General features: G+C 36.6%; 1 protein-coding gene across 1 annotated transcript; it reads left to right on the forward strand.

Moving 5' to 3' along the window:
* Positions 1 to 9661: 9661 nt before the first annotated feature.
* Positions 9662 to 17952, forward strand: LOC127974818 (phosphatidylserine lipase ABHD16A). The gene is made up of 20 exons (XM_052578355.1): positions 9662 to 9825; positions 10880 to 10936; positions 11062 to 11128; positions 12241 to 12327; positions 12472 to 12557; positions 12646 to 12719; positions 12813 to 12920; positions 13039 to 13153; positions 14129 to 14230; positions 14323 to 14386; positions 14478 to 14527; positions 14644 to 14767; positions 14845 to 14949; positions 15042 to 15105; positions 15197 to 15253; positions 15353 to 15415; positions 15495 to 15571; positions 16802 to 16900; positions 16972 to 17018; positions 17198 to 17952. Exons 1-20 carry the CDS (start codon positions 9724 to 9726, stop codon positions 17279 to 17281), a joined length of 1632 nt encoding a protein of 543 aa, XP_052434315.1. The 5' UTR covers positions 9662 to 9723; the 3' UTR covers positions 17282 to 17952.
* Positions 17953 to 18138: the final 186 nt, after the last annotated feature.

Below are 18138 nucleotides of genomic sequence, written 5' to 3' on the forward strand. Positions count from 1 at the left end.
CCTGTTGCTATGTATGACACAATCTTTTGAAGACTGTGATTGGTTGGTTGTACAAGAAGGAAAAAAAGAGTGATTTTAAGTACAGGGTGTATTCTAATTCTCACTTTGAATTTACATGTGTAATTTTTCCTACTTGACCGTTCTCTCTCTCTCACACACACACACACACACACACACACACACACATTATATGTGTGTATATAAATCCTTTTTTTATTTACCATGCTTGTAATTTCCTATAAGGTATTTGATTGCCTTAGAATGATAAAAATTGTTCCACTCTTTCCAATTACAGTGATTGCTGTACTATTTAAGTGGCGGTTTTAATGTTGGTTCAAAATATCAAACATGGAATCAAAACCAAGAAGGGCGAGAAAGCCAAACTGGACAGAGGAACAGTGTTTACTGTTAGCCCAGTTAGTGGATGAACACAAGGCCATTCTTAAAGGAAAATTCGGGCCGGGTGTCACAGCAAGGGACAAGAAGCAGACATGGGAGCTTATAGCACAAACTATTAGTGGTTCATTCCCCCTGCTTGTGGTCACCTATAAGCCTGCTATATTCATAAATGCAGTTTTTTGAGCCTGCAAGGTGGGAATGTCCAGTGAAACTAAATGAACTGCGACACAATAAGATGTTCTGAAAGTGCTGTAATTGTTTGTGTTGTCACTCTGCTTACAGAAGGTTGTGACAGACACAAATCATCACTATTGCATTGTTGCATTTTCCCAGTTGCCAAATATTGTAATGTAGTGATTACTTTAATTTATATATAAAATTTTAATTATATAAAAAATTATTATATAATCTATCGCGTCTTATTAACTCACTGTCATCCATTGTCTGCAACACATTTCTTCTGCCTCTTCGTCTTTCTGCCATTTTCTCCTCTGCTAAAGAAACTCTTAAGCCTCTTAAAAGTCCTCAATTGTGCTCCTAACAAGTTTGACCTTAAGACCTCTTTTAAGGGTTAAGATGCTTTCTGAATTACTTTTTTCTTTACTAGGATTTTTTCTTTAATTTTAAGAGTAAACGCCCACATTTCTAAGAATTTTCTTAGAATTTTGTCACTAGGAGCTACTTTTTGCAGTAAGATTCTTTATGAATACGGGCCCTGGGATTTTTTCCAAAATAACCACTATATAGAGTCAAGATATATTTTTGTTGTTGATATGGACTACGTTGACGAGAGTGATATTCACTGTGAAGCTTACACTGTGATGTACCTGAGAGAAAACAGAGATGACCATCTGATTTTCACCAGTAAGAACAAAGTATTTTAAAGTCTGTTGTTTTACAGAACATCACAGTTATATATGACATGATAATAAGGCCTGAAGTTAAGAAGAACATTTTAAGGAAAATATAATTATATTTTCATAATGATTTTTTCCTTCTCAAATCTTGTCTGTGGTGTAAAAACACCCCTGGCCAAACGGGGTGCATCTCTTCCCCCCTTTGATAATTACTGTAGTTACCATGTTCTGGACATCACATCCTTTCTTTTGTCCCTAGATGTAATATATATATATATATATATATATATATATATATATATATATATATACATATATATATATATATATATATATATATATATATATATATATATATATATATATATATATATATATATATAGGTGGTTGAATAAAAATATTTGGACATTATTTATAAAAAATTACCTCAAGTTAGCACCAGCAAGCTTGTTAGATAGACAGTTAGCATCAGCTAGCAATATTTACTTATTTTCAGTACGGTTATGAATAAACATTCATGTCTGTCTACTCGTCTAGTTAATCCAAACAATATAACGTTACTGTTGATAAACAATATAAAAACAGACGTCACATAGTAGCATTTTAATAAAACTGTTAATATTACGGCAGCGGGGAATTTGAACATGCACGAGTTATTTTATATAATCTGTGTTAGTTTAATGTGTGTGTGTGTGTGTGTGTTTTACACCTAAAACACAGAGACGCTGATTGATGTGTCTGCATCGTTTGCACTCGAGCATTTCAGTGGGCTTAAACAGATCACTCTTTACAGCGGATTTAGTTCCCAAACAACTTGACAATTTTGACCTAAATATGATTTTCAGTTACAATAATTAATCCTAAATTTCGACATTAATAACTTACTTTTAGCAACATCAGACGCACGCACGCGCGCTCACAAGATCTCCCGGTTCTTCTGTAGACTCGCACTAAACGGTTCATTTGAATCAGTGAGTGGTCGACTCCAGAACATCTGCAATCGGATCATTCTAATTCGTAAACGAATCGTTTGGTGCGACTCGCTATCCGATTTAAAAGTTTATTTTGAAAAGACTCCATATTTATTATATGGAGTAACGATATGTTTTATGAAATGTAGTGAAGTAAAAAGTACGATTTTATGCTTTGGAATGTAGTGAAGTAAAAGTAAAAGTTACTCGAAATAAAACTACTCCAGTAAAGTACAGATACTTGAAAAATGTACTTAAGTACAGTAACGAAGTAAAGCTACTCCGTTACTGTCCACCACTGCTGGGACGCCATGTCATCCGGACTAAAGAGGACAAGGACAATCCAAGTTGTTATCAGCGCTCAGTTCTGAAGTCTGCATCTCTGATGGTATGGGGTTGCATGAGTGTGTTTGGCATGGGCAGCTTACACATCTGGAAAGGCACCATCAATGCTGAAAGGTATATCCAAGTTCTAGAACAACATATGCTCCCATCCAGACATCGTCTCTTTCAGGGAAGACCTTGCATTTTCCAACATGACAATGCCAGACCACATACTGCATCAATTACAACATCATGGCTGCGTAGAAGAAGGATCCGGATACTGAAACCAGATCTTTCACCCATAGAAACATTTTGCGCATCAGATGTGACAAATAAAACCTAAGACAGTTGAGCAACTAGAAGCCTGTATTAGACAAGAATGGGACAACATTCCTATTCCTAAACTTGAGCAACTTGTCTCCTCAGTCCCCAGACATTTGCAGACTGTTATAAAAAGAAGAGGGGATGCCACACAGTGGTAAACATGGCCTTGTCCCAACTTTTTTGATATGTGTTGATGCCATTAAATTTTAAATCAATTTATTCTTTGCTTAAAATGATACATTTTCTCAGTTTAAACATTTAAACAGATGATATGTCATCTATGTTGTATTCTGAATAAAATATTGAAATTTGAAACTTCCAGATCATTGCACTCTGTTTTTATTCAATTTGTACAGTGTCCCAAGTTTTTTGTCAATATTGTGCCTAAATTAACATTTTAGTAGTATTTAATTCAAACAATGTTACAGATCTGAGACTACATTCATAAAAAATTAAGAATATCTCTGCCTTATTATAAACAATGCCTAACTTTCTCTCTGTGTCCCACTATTTCTCTTTCAGTGAAAGCTGTGCTTTCTTTCACAGAGGTGACACATGGTAATAGGCTCTTTTGTTACTGGAATACTATTGTGTATAAAATGGGACCTTTCCCTACATGCCATTTACCCAGCATCCTACTCTAGTCACTGAAACATTCTCCACCAGGCTCTTTCAACTCACTAAATACTGATTTTTTTTGAATGCTTGAATGGAATTGAATGAACACAACAATAAAAGAAACTTTGTCAATTTGTACTGCTTGACCCAAAGCAAACATGGTTTGTTCTTCCCTAATGTTGTGTCAGCAAACAGTTAATCAGGGTTATTACATCTGAGAGGAGAATGTTTCTGAAGAGCTTTCGCTGAGCTTAATAACATAATCCCCATTTTCATGCCTGTCTCGTTTCTCATATCTCCTCATATGACTTTGCTCTGGGACTCATAATGTTATACTCGCTTGACTGTGTGAAGAACAAAGAGGCTAGAATGACTAGCAGCACAGTGGATTACTGTGTGGACGGGATCAATTCAAATTGAAAATATTGTTCTTGTATCACAGTCCATTTTTCATGCATGTTCTAGGTAACTTTACCTTTGTCCACTACCCTGTGTCCTCTACAGGTGTCCCAAGGTCTTTGGCAGCCCCCTCTAGTTCACTGGTCACTTTAACATGTCCCCCTGTGCTTGGTGATGTGCTGCTCTACTGGAAGTATCCTGGTTAAAAAAAAAAATGGAGCTCATATTCCAGTTTGAACGTTGGAGGCGGAGCTACAACAACCAGACCAAACCCCACCTACATTTGATAGACCCCGCCTCCCTGGCTGCTGCTGGGAACTTCTCCTTCCTGTTAAGCCCGGCCCTGAAGGATGGAGGACTCTACTTGTGCAAGGTCTTCCTGTATGACAAGGCTTTCAGTCAAGCCAACACACTGAGTGTTTTGCATGGTAATATTTCTTTGTATACATCGAAGTCACAACAATGTTTTGACATGACATATATAATGGCTTCTGGTGTGTGGATACCAGTTTATTACAATCTTCTGTCTATATTTGATGTAATTCAGGAATCTCTATAAAATAATTACACAGTAAAAGAAATTCAATGGCATTTTTTCATATTGCAAAATATATATGTTCCACATTTCTAATGATTTAAATTATAATTAAATAATTTATTTATTTAAATCTATATTATAACATTGATATAATCTTAAAGTTGGCATGTAACAGAAATTGCAATTAATAATCTTTTCTTCCTTATTGTGATGTGTATCTGAGTAAAACAAAAATGAAGAATTATTGTTGTTTGCTAAGTATGATTGAAGATTACGAGGGCACAGTAATTAAAAACAATTATCTGCACAAATAAATCCTTCATGCTAAATCTTTAAATATAACTTAAAAAAATAAAATTCTATTGTAATTTACTTTAATCAAACCTGTTTGGTTGGATACATTCTTTGGTGCACTTTTTGTCACTCAAATGAAATAAATGATTTACAAAAAGAAATGATCATATGCAACTCTATATTTCTGTAGTCTTCTGATGTCATTGAATCTTTGAGTGATGCTGTTTGTGTTTTGTTGTTATTTGAGTCAGTTAGTTTATTCAGAATCATTCGGACCAGTTTTCTTGAATGGATCCGAGAATAATTAAAACTACTGAAAGAGGGTGTGAAAATAATAACAACATTTGTATTCTTCTGTCAACCTTTCCCTTCAAAACATTTCACATTTTGTGATTAAACAGTCATTATCAGAGAGAGCACATCAGAACACTCGTTCGCTGACTCTTAATGATGCATGTTCTTGCATCATTGCTCTTGGATTCGTTTTATAATTGCACAGGCGGTTTTATCAATCAATGTAGTTCAGCGTGCAAGAGTCAATCAGTCAGTGTCTGGACTTTCATCTTTCTCACCCGTTCTTAATCTGATCTCCCCCTGTTCTTACTTGAATCTCTTTTTCCCCTCACGTCCTCCCCGCTCTCCTTTTTCTCACTCAATTCTTTTACTTTTGTCTCTTCTTTCTATATATATCTCTCTCCCCTCCCTCTCTCTAGAGTAATGTTTTTTAGTAGGCCTCATTACAGATCTCATTATGTGTAATTACACCTGTCCATGCCGCTGACAATTCTGTGGGTTGTGGCATTACTGTGGAAACCACCGAGCTCAATTAGCTCAGGATTGATACTGCTTTGAGTTTGAGGAGACACTGTACATCAGTCACAGTCAAGCTCATCTGACCGGCTACACCCGGCTCTTTAATGAATATATATCATTTTAACCCTTCGCGTTCATTTTTCCTCTTTCATCATCTGTTTTGCCGGTTCCCTTCCTCAGGATACACCAAGTCCTCCCACACCGCTCTTGATCTGAGTTGTTTGAACTCAGAAGGATCTCAAGTTAAAGCTGTAAAGTGGTCATATGTTCAGGATCCCAGACGCTCTCTGCAGTCAGCTGCTGTTTTGCTGTTCTGTAGTGCTCCCTGTGACCCCTGAGACAGCTGGACAGTATGCCTGCACTCTGTATCTGAAAAATGGAAAATCAGTGCAATATATGTACACCGTCACAATGGCCAGTATAGGTGAGAGAAAGTGTATGCTATTCTTCTCTCTCTCTCTCTGTCTGTCTGGCACTTTTTTTTTGTGCCTCTCGCTATTTATTTCTTGCTGTAAATTCTTTAAGTCAAGGTGTCAACAAATGGAAAATGGCCAGACTGCAGGTGAATATTTATTCCAATTAGTTATTTTTTTTCTGTGTGACAGACCTTCTGGGTTTCATTGAATTTAATGAACCAACGGCGAGAACATTAGTTAAGCTAGTGCAATCATGTAGGTCACCGCAAAGGTCACATACCATACTGTAGCACAATCATGTGCGAGTCCTTTGACCAATCAGTTTCATGAAACCTAACTCCATCATCATGGATTATTTAAAACATGGCTAGTGAGTCTCTGGAGCAGCAGGGTGCAGAAAATAGACTCTCTGCAGAATTCTTCTGTTAAAGGGATAGTCCACACAAAAATCATTTACACATCCTCATGTTGTTCCAAAAATGTGTGAATTTCTTTCTTTTATTGAACATGAAAGGAGAAATTTTCAAGAATGTTCAAGAAAGTGTTTTTAGAACGCTTTGTCATGTGTGCAACACTGCAAAAGATAGCAGTCACGAGTGCACATCCATCCAATGCATGTTTACATAGAAAACAATAGAAAAGCAGCACAGTGGAATGGAAAAAATATGAGATGCAGGCTACTGGGGGTAAAAAACGCATGAAAACGCCTAGAGGTGCGTTTTTTAACAGCTGCACTTTAAACTTGAGTGCTGCATTTTTAGAATGTCATGTGATACACGAGACACTTCAAAATAGACGAGACACAACAGTAATAATCAGAAATGTCTAGTGCAAGTTCACATAGAAAAACTATATAAACATTTTGTATGAACAGCCCCTAAGAGTTGACCAAAATGTCTTCTGAAGTCATATGATATAGCTTTGTCTGCTTCACAATGATTTACTCACAAATCCCTGCCTCTGTCATTTAATTTGTCAAAGAGGGATAGAGCAGATGCCCATGTTTATCGGTAAATTACTTAAATAATGAAACAAATTATAACAACATTTTAATTTCTAGGTTCACATGCAAAAAGAAAATTTTAATTCACAAATATTTAAAACATTATTTCTATTATTTTTACACAGTTATTTGTTGTTTTTCCCTAGAGTTTAAACCACGATTAGAGGGTATTTACAACATGCAGATAACAGTGAGACTGAGAGTGGGTACAGTAGATAAGAGCAGCAACACTTATCGTTTACATGAATGATGTCACCTCACCATATGTAAAACATATTTTGTCTCTTCCTCATCCTCCATATCTCTTCATCTTTCCAATACATGCATTCAGGGATATTTAAATACTCATGACATCGTGTCTACTGTTGGGATCATTTGTGTCTTCCGCTTTTGCCTTGTTTGCATCTAAAGTTACATTCGCTGTCCCACTATTTTACTTTATTTTATTTTATATTTTAAATATTTTATTTTCCTGGAATTAATGGATACATTTCTAACCATTTCTGTCTACTCAACTCTTGTTGAAGATCCAACATTTTCTCCAGGGCCTGCACTGCCACCTGCAGGTGAGTGACGACACACACACATACACACACACACACACACACACACACACAAACAGATTGCAAAATGTTGGGACCTGGTTTTTGGAAGACACACACACACACACACAATTACTCCTTGCACTGCCTGAGCAGGATTATAATAACTCACCATGTAGACTGAGCCTTGGGGAGGTGCCTGCTGGGAGAAGAGAGGGAGAAATAGATTTAATAACAGAGTATAGATAGATATACATTGAGAAAGAATGACAAGGAGAGAGAGAGAATGAAAGAAAGAAGGGGGAGTAAAAATAGATTTGATAATACAGCAGGGGGGAGAAAGAGGTGCTGTGCATTTCAGTCACCTGTCTTAGATCATCAGGATTTTCATAGATGTTCTCCAGCTCTCCGGAGTGGTGAGACAGCGATAGCTCGACACCTATGTGAACACACACACATGAGGGCTTCTGTCCATCAACATCTGCCAGAGTGAACTGACAGCCTTCAGATCTTTGATGGACAGACTCAGGGGGGGAAAGACAAATGCAGGGCCTTACTTTGACGGGTGATGCAATAGCCCTGTCTCCATAGCAACCCCCCAACAGCTAGGGCAATCAGAGGGATCAGAAATAGAAGGAATGAGAAGGTGGAGACATGAGAGGATGCTGAGACATCTCCTGCTGGTGGGAGTGTGAGAAAGACAGAAAAAGAAATGCTAAGTTAGGTTACCCATCAGTGAGTGTGCAGAAGTGTGTGTGTGTGTGTGTGTGTCTGTGTGTCTGTGTGTCTGTGTGTGTGTGTGTGTCCTCCCAGTTGTGTCATGCCTGCATTAGTGATATTAGCAGATGAACCGAATCAAACCTCTGCCAAACTATAAATCTGAGACGTCTCCGTCCTTCTCATCCTTGTCCCGGTTTGTCTCTCTCTAGGATCTCAAGCCAACGGGTGAAGTGGATGTATATAAAGAGTTAGATAGGTGAGATGATTGGTTGCAGGTCACATGGGAGACACAGTGCAGGCCTGTCATTTTTCATGTGCTCTATCTGCATTAATCATCCTGATAATATTTTCCTTCTCAGTGTGTGTGTGTTTCATTTCAGATACAACCAGTGCTGTGGTTGAATTTATAAAACATTTACAATGAAACTTTTTTTTGAAAATAAAGTTTTTTTTAAATAAAACTTTATATGTATATGTGGCTTGTGTCTTAATGTATGAAACTCAATTGTTTTTGTTACTACTATAGCACTGATTCAAAAACTGTTGAAGGTTTTCAAAAACTTGTTCTCGTTTTGTGTTTTTGTACTTTTTCATATATATTTTTTTATTGCGTTTTTTTGTAATGTCAATAATAGTACAAAAGAAAATGTGTGGGGGAAAAAGGTACTATGCAGGTAAAATAAGGATATTTTCAGTTTATAGACCTTTCTTTTAACCCCAAAACACAACACAAACATTGCATAATTCAAAATATGCGGAAAACACCTTTGAAAATGTCTGTAAATGTAGTACTGTGGTAGCCATTTTATGTATTCTAAACATATTTTGTCTTGTAAAGTTACATTAAACTCGTATAGCAAATATTTATCCACAACAAAATTATGAAATTTCATAAAATACTGATGTAAAAAAATAAAAGTATTATTTGTTATAAATATTTCTTTCAAAATACCACTTGTCAGCCAAATAAATAAATCATTGATTAACTGATCAGTCGATTGATTGATTGATTGATTAATTGATTGATTGATTGATTGATTGATTGAAATAGAAATATGATGTGTGCAAATAAATGAAACTTAAATTGTTATGACATTCGTGCATTGAAATACTATATTTTATGACTTTATTTATTTGTTATAAAATAATATTTGTTTATAATACATCTGTTTGTCCAATGTCACATTTAAATTGACATATCATAGAAGGACTTTACTTTTTTCTTTTTTGTTCTTTTTTACATTAGACACGTGCACAAATAATTGAGCCTTATTTTTGATCCCATTTTATTTATTTATTGCAACATTTTATGAAGTATTAATTTTATTATGGCGCATTTATGTATTTATTTGATTAATTTTGTCAGTTATATTCCTCCATAAAACTCGTCTTGTGTTCGCTGAACACCGGAGTCGCGGCTGTGACGCGGTTTTATTATTCGCATTCGCTGCAGCAGTAGTATTATGATCCTCACAGACCGCCGTAGTTCCTGACCGAGGGGAGAATGGACGGAAGGATGTGGCTCCGGTGCCTATTCGGGCCCAATCTACAGCGGATCCACCGCTCACCGGACCAGACACGTACTGACGGCAGACCGCCCCGCAGGGTACGACTCTTTAGTCTGAGCCATAGCCTTAAAACACTGCCGAGAGCGGTCTTGCAAGAATGTGCGGAAGTGTAGCGCTATTGGCGGAGTTTCAAATCCCAGTGAGTTGCCTATCTAGACAGCATTTGATCATCATATGCGATTTAATTTGATCGGAACGGAACGTTCTGAATAAATTCACCTGATGTCCTAAAACACTCTCTAGATAGGCAGCTCACTCGGTTTTGAGAGACATCTATTGCTAACTGAAGAGAGCTCATCTCTAATGGTCGAGTGACAGAGCAGTCCATCTGTCATGAGGAGCACAACAACACTATTATCGCAGCCATGCGGCGAATTATTGCATTTTTATTCTGTTTCTATTTGGGTTACAATGACATTTGTCATTGCTATGAATCATACTTAGACTGTTGCAATAATAACTGAGTAATGTGGTTATCTTTCTCTCACCCTCTTCACAGATATACCGTAGTCTCACACACAAATCTACCCTTAAAATACCCAATTATTTTTACCACTGTTATTTATACTGTAGGCTTTCTCTTAAAATAATTAATATGTTTGTTTAAAATTGTATTGGCTAAAACTAAATCGAGAATGATGGATATTTTTGTAACCATCTATATTGATCTAAATGTTTTCATGTAGTCAATTTGTTTCAAAATAAATAGCATCATTAAAAAAATGGATTTTGACTTTTTATAACAATAACAGCATCAATAATAATACTCTAGTACTACTAGAGTCTACATGTTGTCATGGGATATAAATTAAAACGTATTTTCATGTGAGTATGTGAGCCTTAAAATGCTTTCTTGTGGAATGAATGGTTTTATGTGAAAAATAATGCATGCAAACAGAAGAGTAGATATGTGAGAATACTGGTGCATTGTATCTATCAAACCTATTTTGTCTGTTTCTAATACCAAGTGACCACAGGATTTTTTTTCTAATAGTATCTGTGGTATTAAGAAATAAAGAGACTATGATCACCATGGCAAACTTTTGTAAAGATACATCAAACTCCTAAACGGCATTCCTTTATCCTATGTAGGGCTGGAATTATCAGCCAATGGGTTTGGAGAGACACACAGGCAGCATCCTCGGTTGGGTATGTGATCACAGTTTCATCGCACGTTTTCCTGCAGCTGGTGTAGTGACCAAATGGTAAAACAAAGAAGGAGCCCAAAGGTTTTGTAATGTGAAGTGTAATCACTGTCATGTGTTGTCCTTCAGGCCTCAGCGCTGTGGTCTCTGTCCTACTACAGTTCTCCACTGCTCCTCTGTTATCTCTATAGGAAAGGTAAATTACAAATACAGCATCACATAACCACAAACCTGTTTTTATGTGCTAAAATTATACAATTTGACAGCACTGTAAATAATATACCAAATAATGCGATGTGATAGATCTTAATGTTATTACATAAGCAGTTGTTGATTGGTTCATTCAGCACAGCAGGTGTAATCATATCATATGAGTCACAGGCTAATGCTCTCACAGCAGTGCCGGATGTATTTTTAGTCTGGTTCATAAGAGGTTTTAGACCGGAAGAGCACTGATATTCAGGCTGTGAATGAGCTGTGCTGTACTGAATGAGCTCTTTTACATCATGACGAAGGTATGATCTTGTTTAATTTGAGCGTTCGAATAGCTGAATCAATGATGTTATGGTGCAGATGTAATATTGAGGTGCATACAATGCAGTTCAGATACTGTAGTTCAATGTTAAATCCAGTATGATGTAGTTATGTGAGCATGGTTATATTGTATGATATTAGGGCATCAATGAAGTGTATTGTGTTGTTGTTTTCTTATCGTCTTTGCTGTTCTCTTGCACAAGAGGGTCTGTGCCTTACGAAGATGTGGTTATTGGCATTCTGTAATAATTGTGTTATTAAATGACAATCAAGCACAGTTAACTGTATTTAATATTGTTAGGTTACGATGATAATGACGTTACATAACCGATTGAATTAATTACCGACCACTGATAACAAGATAAATGATTTTTTTTTCTCCTGCTCCAGATGAGCCAGTATTTTTCTGTTCAAACTTTCATTAAATGTAACCCTTTAACCACTACTAGACATATATTAATAATTAAACATACAAATAACGTTAGCAAGGTTTATGTGTCTAATTTACATTTATACATCTTTAATGTGTTATCATATAACAACTATCATTACCACAGACATTGATGATGATGATGATGATGATGAAAAAATGATGGCATGTGATGGTCTACACACACAAGAATCTGAATTCAACTCAATGAAAACATTTCAAAAATATTTCTGTTTGCATGACTCTTGCACATCTGGCCGTTCATGTTTCGCCTTGAATCATATTTCTGAGTGATGTGCTGAGGTATTGTGCGCTGTTGATCAGAGATGATTCATATGTCGTAGGGTACATCTGCAGCAGTAAGCTGGCTCCTCTCAGTCAGTATGTTGGCACAGCACTGGTCTGTCTGATAGGAGTGGCCTGTCTGAGAGGTGACAAGATTTTACTTTCATTAGTAATGCATATCTGTTTAATTCCCATACTTTTGTAGTTGACGTTTGTACTTGAATTCACTCTGTTGCACACTTACATGATTTGTGCTTGTGTGTGTGTGATTACCGACGTGCTGTTGTTAGGTTGGGGACGCTGGAGAAACCCAGAGTACCTTCAGTTCATCTCCATACTGGAGGAAACCAGGAAGAACCACACTCCTAACAACAAGGTGAGACCGCAGCAGTGTCATAGGAACAATCCCATGGAGCTTTGCTATAATGTGTCTATTAAATGAATATGGATTCTGTCCCATTCAGAAAAAACTTGCATGTTTTGACTTCGACTTCAAACACTGGCCTGTAGATTTCAGCTGGAAAGAAGTCAGTAGTCCGTAAGTAAAGCTGGTTTCTGTCTTTCTCTTAGTCTTTGAGTTTTAGAGGATGTGTGCATGTTTCTAATGCCCTTGCACTTCATCTGTCTGCAGGAAGCTGTCTAAAGGTGGGGTGTCCCTGCTGAGGCCGGAGCCCAAACACAGGGGAGCAGCAGACAGTGTGCTAAATTCAGTTCGCACACTACCATGCCACATCTTAAGGTAAGAGTGAGTGTGTGAGAATACATTGACTTTATTGTTAGGGTTGTACATATACATAGGTTTAGATTAGAGGTAAAACAGCATACAGTATGTTCTCATATGTGTGTGCTTTGTGTAGTTATCTGATAGTGCACTCGTTCGGCCGGAGGATGCTGTACCCGGGCTCTGTGGGTCTGCTGCAGAAGGCCATGAGGCCCATGTTACAGCAGGGCCAGGCCAGACTCGTAGAAGAGGTAAGTACAAACCCATATAGAAACTCCCACGGGAATGGTGAAAAAATTAGGAACTAAAATGAAAAGTTATCTTGAATTTGAATTTTATGAGTGGGATCTTTGTTAAAGGGGTCATATGATGCTTTTTTTTTTTTAAAAGATCATTAATTTGTGTATTTGGTGTAACAGAATATGTTGATATGTTTTAATGTTCAAAAAACACATTTTTGTTCAAATACTGTACATTATTATAGGTCCAGAGCCTTAACTTTGATAAATAATTTATCTTTGGATCTGAGACTTTAGTCTTTGCAACTTTATTACTTTATTATAAAATACTATAAAACAGCATTACATAGGTAGGTTACAGATTTGCTTGTATTATCCAATAAATCAATTTGAGAGTTACTGTACATTTGTTCTTAATTATAATTACACAGAAAAATGCATAATTACTGTACACTTTCTATATAGTTTTCTTTATAATTTCTTTAAAAAAATGTCCCTATTCAGTACCTTGAAGTGTTTTTGAAATGATTTTGAAAATGTCATAAAGGGTACATTTAAAATACATACAACAGTAATATTTTTATTTTTTAAATAGAACTATTTAAAATAACTGTTTTTTTTTATTCCTGTGATGGCAAAGCTGAATTTTCAGCATCACAGTATCACATGATCCTTCAGAAATCATTCTGAAAAGCTGATTTGCTCTTATCAATGTTTAAAATAGTTAATATTTTCTGCTGCTTAATATTTTTGTAGAAACTGATACATTTCTATCAGGATTTTTTGAATAACAGAAGTTTTAAATGAACAGTATTTACTTTAAATGGGAATCTTTTGTAACATTATAAATTAATTTCCTTTTGATCAATTTAATGAATCATTGCTACATAGAAGTACTCATTAATTTGATTGAAAAAAATCTGACTGATTCGAACATTATACAGTTTACTTTATATGGAACTTCATAGATTCTGTGTTTATGTTCAGTATGACGGTCAGCGGAACAAACTGGTGGCTTGTGATGGGAATGAGATTGACACCATGTTTGTCGACCGGAGGAGAGATGGAGGACAAGCCGGAAAAACTCTGGTAAGAATGTTTCTAGAAACCATACTAGAGCTTCACGGAAAGAACAGATTACGTCTAGCCACTTTCCAATGCTGACATGATGTGCATCACAGGTGATCTGCTGTGAAGGAAACGCAGGGTTCTATGAGGTCGGCTGCATGAACACACCACTGGACGGTAAATGTTTGCGGCTCAGCCTGTCTGTGTTCTATTTATTAAATATTAAAGCAATAGATGCAAGTCAAACTGTTTCCTCTTGTGTTTACAGGGGGATATTCAGTGTTGGGCTGGAATCACCCAGGGTTTGGCGGCAGTACAGTAAGTCTGTTTCTCACACTGACTTTGGAATAACAGCACACAATTAATAACACGTACATAGTATTTGTATGTTTTATCTATAATGGATGGAAACCTCCGTGTACCCTTTTTTCCAGGGAGTCCCATTTCCTCAAAACGAGGCCAATGCGATGGATGTGGTCATTCAGTTTGCCGTGCACAAACTGGGCTTCCAGCTGAGTGACATCATTGTGTACGCCTGGTCAATAGGGGGCTTCACAGGTAAACAATCCCACACCAGCCAAACAGCCAATCACTGCTTCTTTTGTTTTCGTTCTAAATGTGCTGCTCTATTTTAGCCAGTTGGGCTGTGATGTCTTACCCAGAGATCCGAGCTCTGGTTCTAGATGCCTCATTTGATGACCTCTTACCGCTTGCGCTAAAGGTCATGCCTGACAGCTGGAGTGAGTGTTTTAGTCTTTTCATCTGCACTCGGTTCTCTAAAGAATGACCCTAAAAAGTAATGAACGAATGTGTGTTTGTTTCCATTCCGCAGGGCCCTTGGTCACCCGTACAGTGAGGCAGTACATGAACCTGAACAACGCTGAACAGCTCTGCAAGTTAGACACCTTTCTTAGGATATATTTAATAGTAAAATCAAAAAGATAACAGTATGAGCCAGTATGAGAAATACGTTTGCTCTCATTTCAGGTACCAGGGACCAGTGTTATTGATCAGAAGAACCAAAGATGAAATCATCACCACCACGTGAGGACACCCAGGACACAGACGAACACATTGATGCTAGCGAAGGCAAGCGTGAATTGTTGTTGATGCTAACATGGTATGAGTTATTTTTTAATACAGGGGTCCAGAAGACATCATGTCTAACAGAGGGAACGACCTGTTGCTCAAACTACTCCAGTACAGGTCAGACACGAATCCCGCCAACTGCTTCATCTGGTTCTGCTCTGTCGGTTGGTTTCATCTCTCTTTCTCTGTCTCTCAGGTATCCTAAAGTCATGACCGAGGACACTCTCAGGGCAGTGAGGCAGTGGCTCGCAGCAGGGACACAGATTGAAGAAGGTGTGCTTTTATTTTATTTTTCCATTCATTTTAAAGGGATAGTTCAACCAAAAATGAAAAGATCTCCATTCATCTTCAGAACACGAATGAAATATTTTTGATGAAATCCGAGAGCTTACTGACCATGCATAGACAGCACAGCAACTACCACATTCAAGGCCCAAAAAGGTTAAAAAAAATGTGTTAAAATAGTCCATGTCTTTATTTTTGTTTTCTTTATACACAAAGATTTCCGTAGCTTCATAAAATTCAGGTTGAACCACTGATGTCTCGTGGATATGCACTGCACATGGATATAGGTAATATAGATTAATATTAATTTTAAAATGAATAATAATATTAGCCAATTCATTTTTATTCTCTTGGTCATAACTAAAAAATTCTTTTTTATGTAGAATATTAACATATATATTTTCTTTCTTAATATCGGAGGTAGAGTACATTAATATTTTTTTCTAATTCAAATTTAATTTATTTTTCTGTACCATGTGGCATATGCATAAAATGTAGCATGTAGAACCCTGATTTATGGTTTTAGTGTATTTTTATTTTAACAGGCTTTTTCACACCGGTTTCCGAATAGAAAAGTTTAGAAAAGTGTAAAAAGGAATAAGTAAAATATACACAATTTATGATGGTTTCATTTTGCTTCGTAAAGACTGGTCAAAAATCATTATTTCCTTAAGTTGACAGCCAGATTTTCTTTCATGTAATAGAAAACAGATAGTGTCTGTTTAATATACACTAAAAAATTCAAGATAATATTTCATGTATTAATTTGTATTGTATAAAATTATAATAAAGTCTTTATACTTTAAATAAATTTTATACTTCCAGAATGGGTTCCCTTGCAAGAGGATAATCATTTGGGCATTGGAAAGTTGGAAAAAAATGAATTAGCATATTGGCCATAGCAGTGGTTATAAAATTAAATGTAAAAATTTTAATAAAAATTAAATTTATGCATTTAGCAGACGCTTTTATCCAAAGCGACTTACAGTGCATTCAGGTTATCAATTTTTTACCTATCATGTGTTCCCGGGGAATCGAACCCCCAACCTTGAGCTTCATAGCGCAGTGCTCTACCAATTGAGCTACAAGAACACTATGAACAACTAAGGTTATGAACTCTAATATGAAAAACATTATGATGTAGTCGGTATCAGCCAGAATTTCTAGATTTGTTTAATTTGGCTCTATTAAGCAGAATGTTTTTCCTCTGTTGCTCAGAATCGGTGTACACAGGCTACGAGGTGGATGATGATTGGTGCTTGTCTGTGCTGCAGTCCTATCAGACAGACAGAGAGACCCAGTTCCCCTGGAGCGTCGGTATGTGCTTCAAACACAGTCCATGCTTAAAGCAAGACAGACATTTGACTGTTGGTGATCTTTTGTTTCAGGTGAAGACATGACACTTGAGGGCAGACGGCAGCTTGCTCTATTCTTGGTATGTTAAAAAAAACTATGTACCCAGTAAATAAAAATGCTACTCTTTCTCTCTCTTTCTCTCTCTCTCTCTCTCTCTCTCTCTATATACATATATATATATATATATATATATATATATATATATAATATATTAATGTTTAAAGGTCACCAATCTGACATGACTTTCCTCTCTTTCAGGCCCGAAAGTATATGCGAAACTTTGAGACGACACACTGCACTCCACTCCCTATTACTGAGTTCAGGCCTCCCTGGAAACTGTAGAGCACTGAGACTAACAGAAAAAGAGCGCTGGAGGTCAGAGGTCAAAGGGAATCACACACCGGTTCATTTGAGTCCGTTCTGTGGGGCGGCGTTTAGAATGAAAATGTGACAGGGTTACTCGTTTACATCGTTCGAATGGTTTGATGGAGACATTTTAAATGATTGGTTGGGCTCTGCCTCCATCGCAGGAGTATTTAACATAAGTGTTGATGCTCAGGTTTGTCGTGGCGTTTGTTTCTTTTGAGAGACTCTCAGTGACGGGACTCAAAGTTCCCTTGTAGAGCTGCACGATAAATAGCATGTAATATTTAATGTGCATCTTGTCAGTAAAGGTGGTTGTTCACTGACAAGCTGCACAAAACATGCGCAAAACATGCTTGTGGCTTTGCTCAGCTTGTCAGTGAACAACGGCTCTGAGTAGTTAATGCAGCTCCATGTGAAAGTGTACAGGTTATAGTGATTTACAGCTGGAAGAACTGGCTTTACTGACAAGATGCACATTAAATATCGCATGTGATTTATCATGCAACCCTTATCTCTTGCCTCTGTCTCAATGTGTATTAATTTTTATCCTCTGTTATGTGGAGCACTGTAATTATGAACAAATTGTATTGATAATTAAGCTCTGAATGTTATTAAATATGAATATTAAATAAAACCAGGTGATACTTTTTTTGTGGTTGGGTTCCTCGGTCTTCAATCATGTCGTTATTTGTGGTTGACACAAAATAAAAGTTTCTTATTTGAAAGCTAAATTCAAATGGTATAGTTGTTTTTCTTTATATTCTGAACAAGCATTGTGGATATACTGTATATCATTTTTACCTTTTTAAACCGTTTATATACATTTGTGTATG

Source organism: Carassius gibelio, chromosome B16 (assembly GCF_023724105.1).
Source record: "Carassius gibelio isolate Cgi1373 ecotype wild population from Czech Republic chromosome B16, carGib1.2-hapl.c, whole genome shotgun sequence".
Lineage (NCBI taxonomy): Eukaryota > Metazoa > Chordata > Actinopteri > Cypriniformes > Cyprinidae > Carassius > Carassius gibelio.

Bases quoted from the DNA above. Each gene is read 5' to 3' on its own strand.
- LOC127974818 (XM_052578355.1), top strand. From the start codon at position 9,724: ATGGACGGAAGGATGTGGCTCCGGTGCCTATTCGGGCCCAATCTACAG. The intron at 14,387-14,477 runs GTAAATGTTTGC...TTGTGTTTACAG, and splicing joins CATGAACACACCACTGGACG to GGGGATATTCAGTGTTGGGC. The intron at 15,416-15,494 runs GTCAGACACGAA...TCTGTCTCTCAG, and splicing joins CTCAAACTACTCCAGTACAG to GTATCCTAAAGTCATGACCG.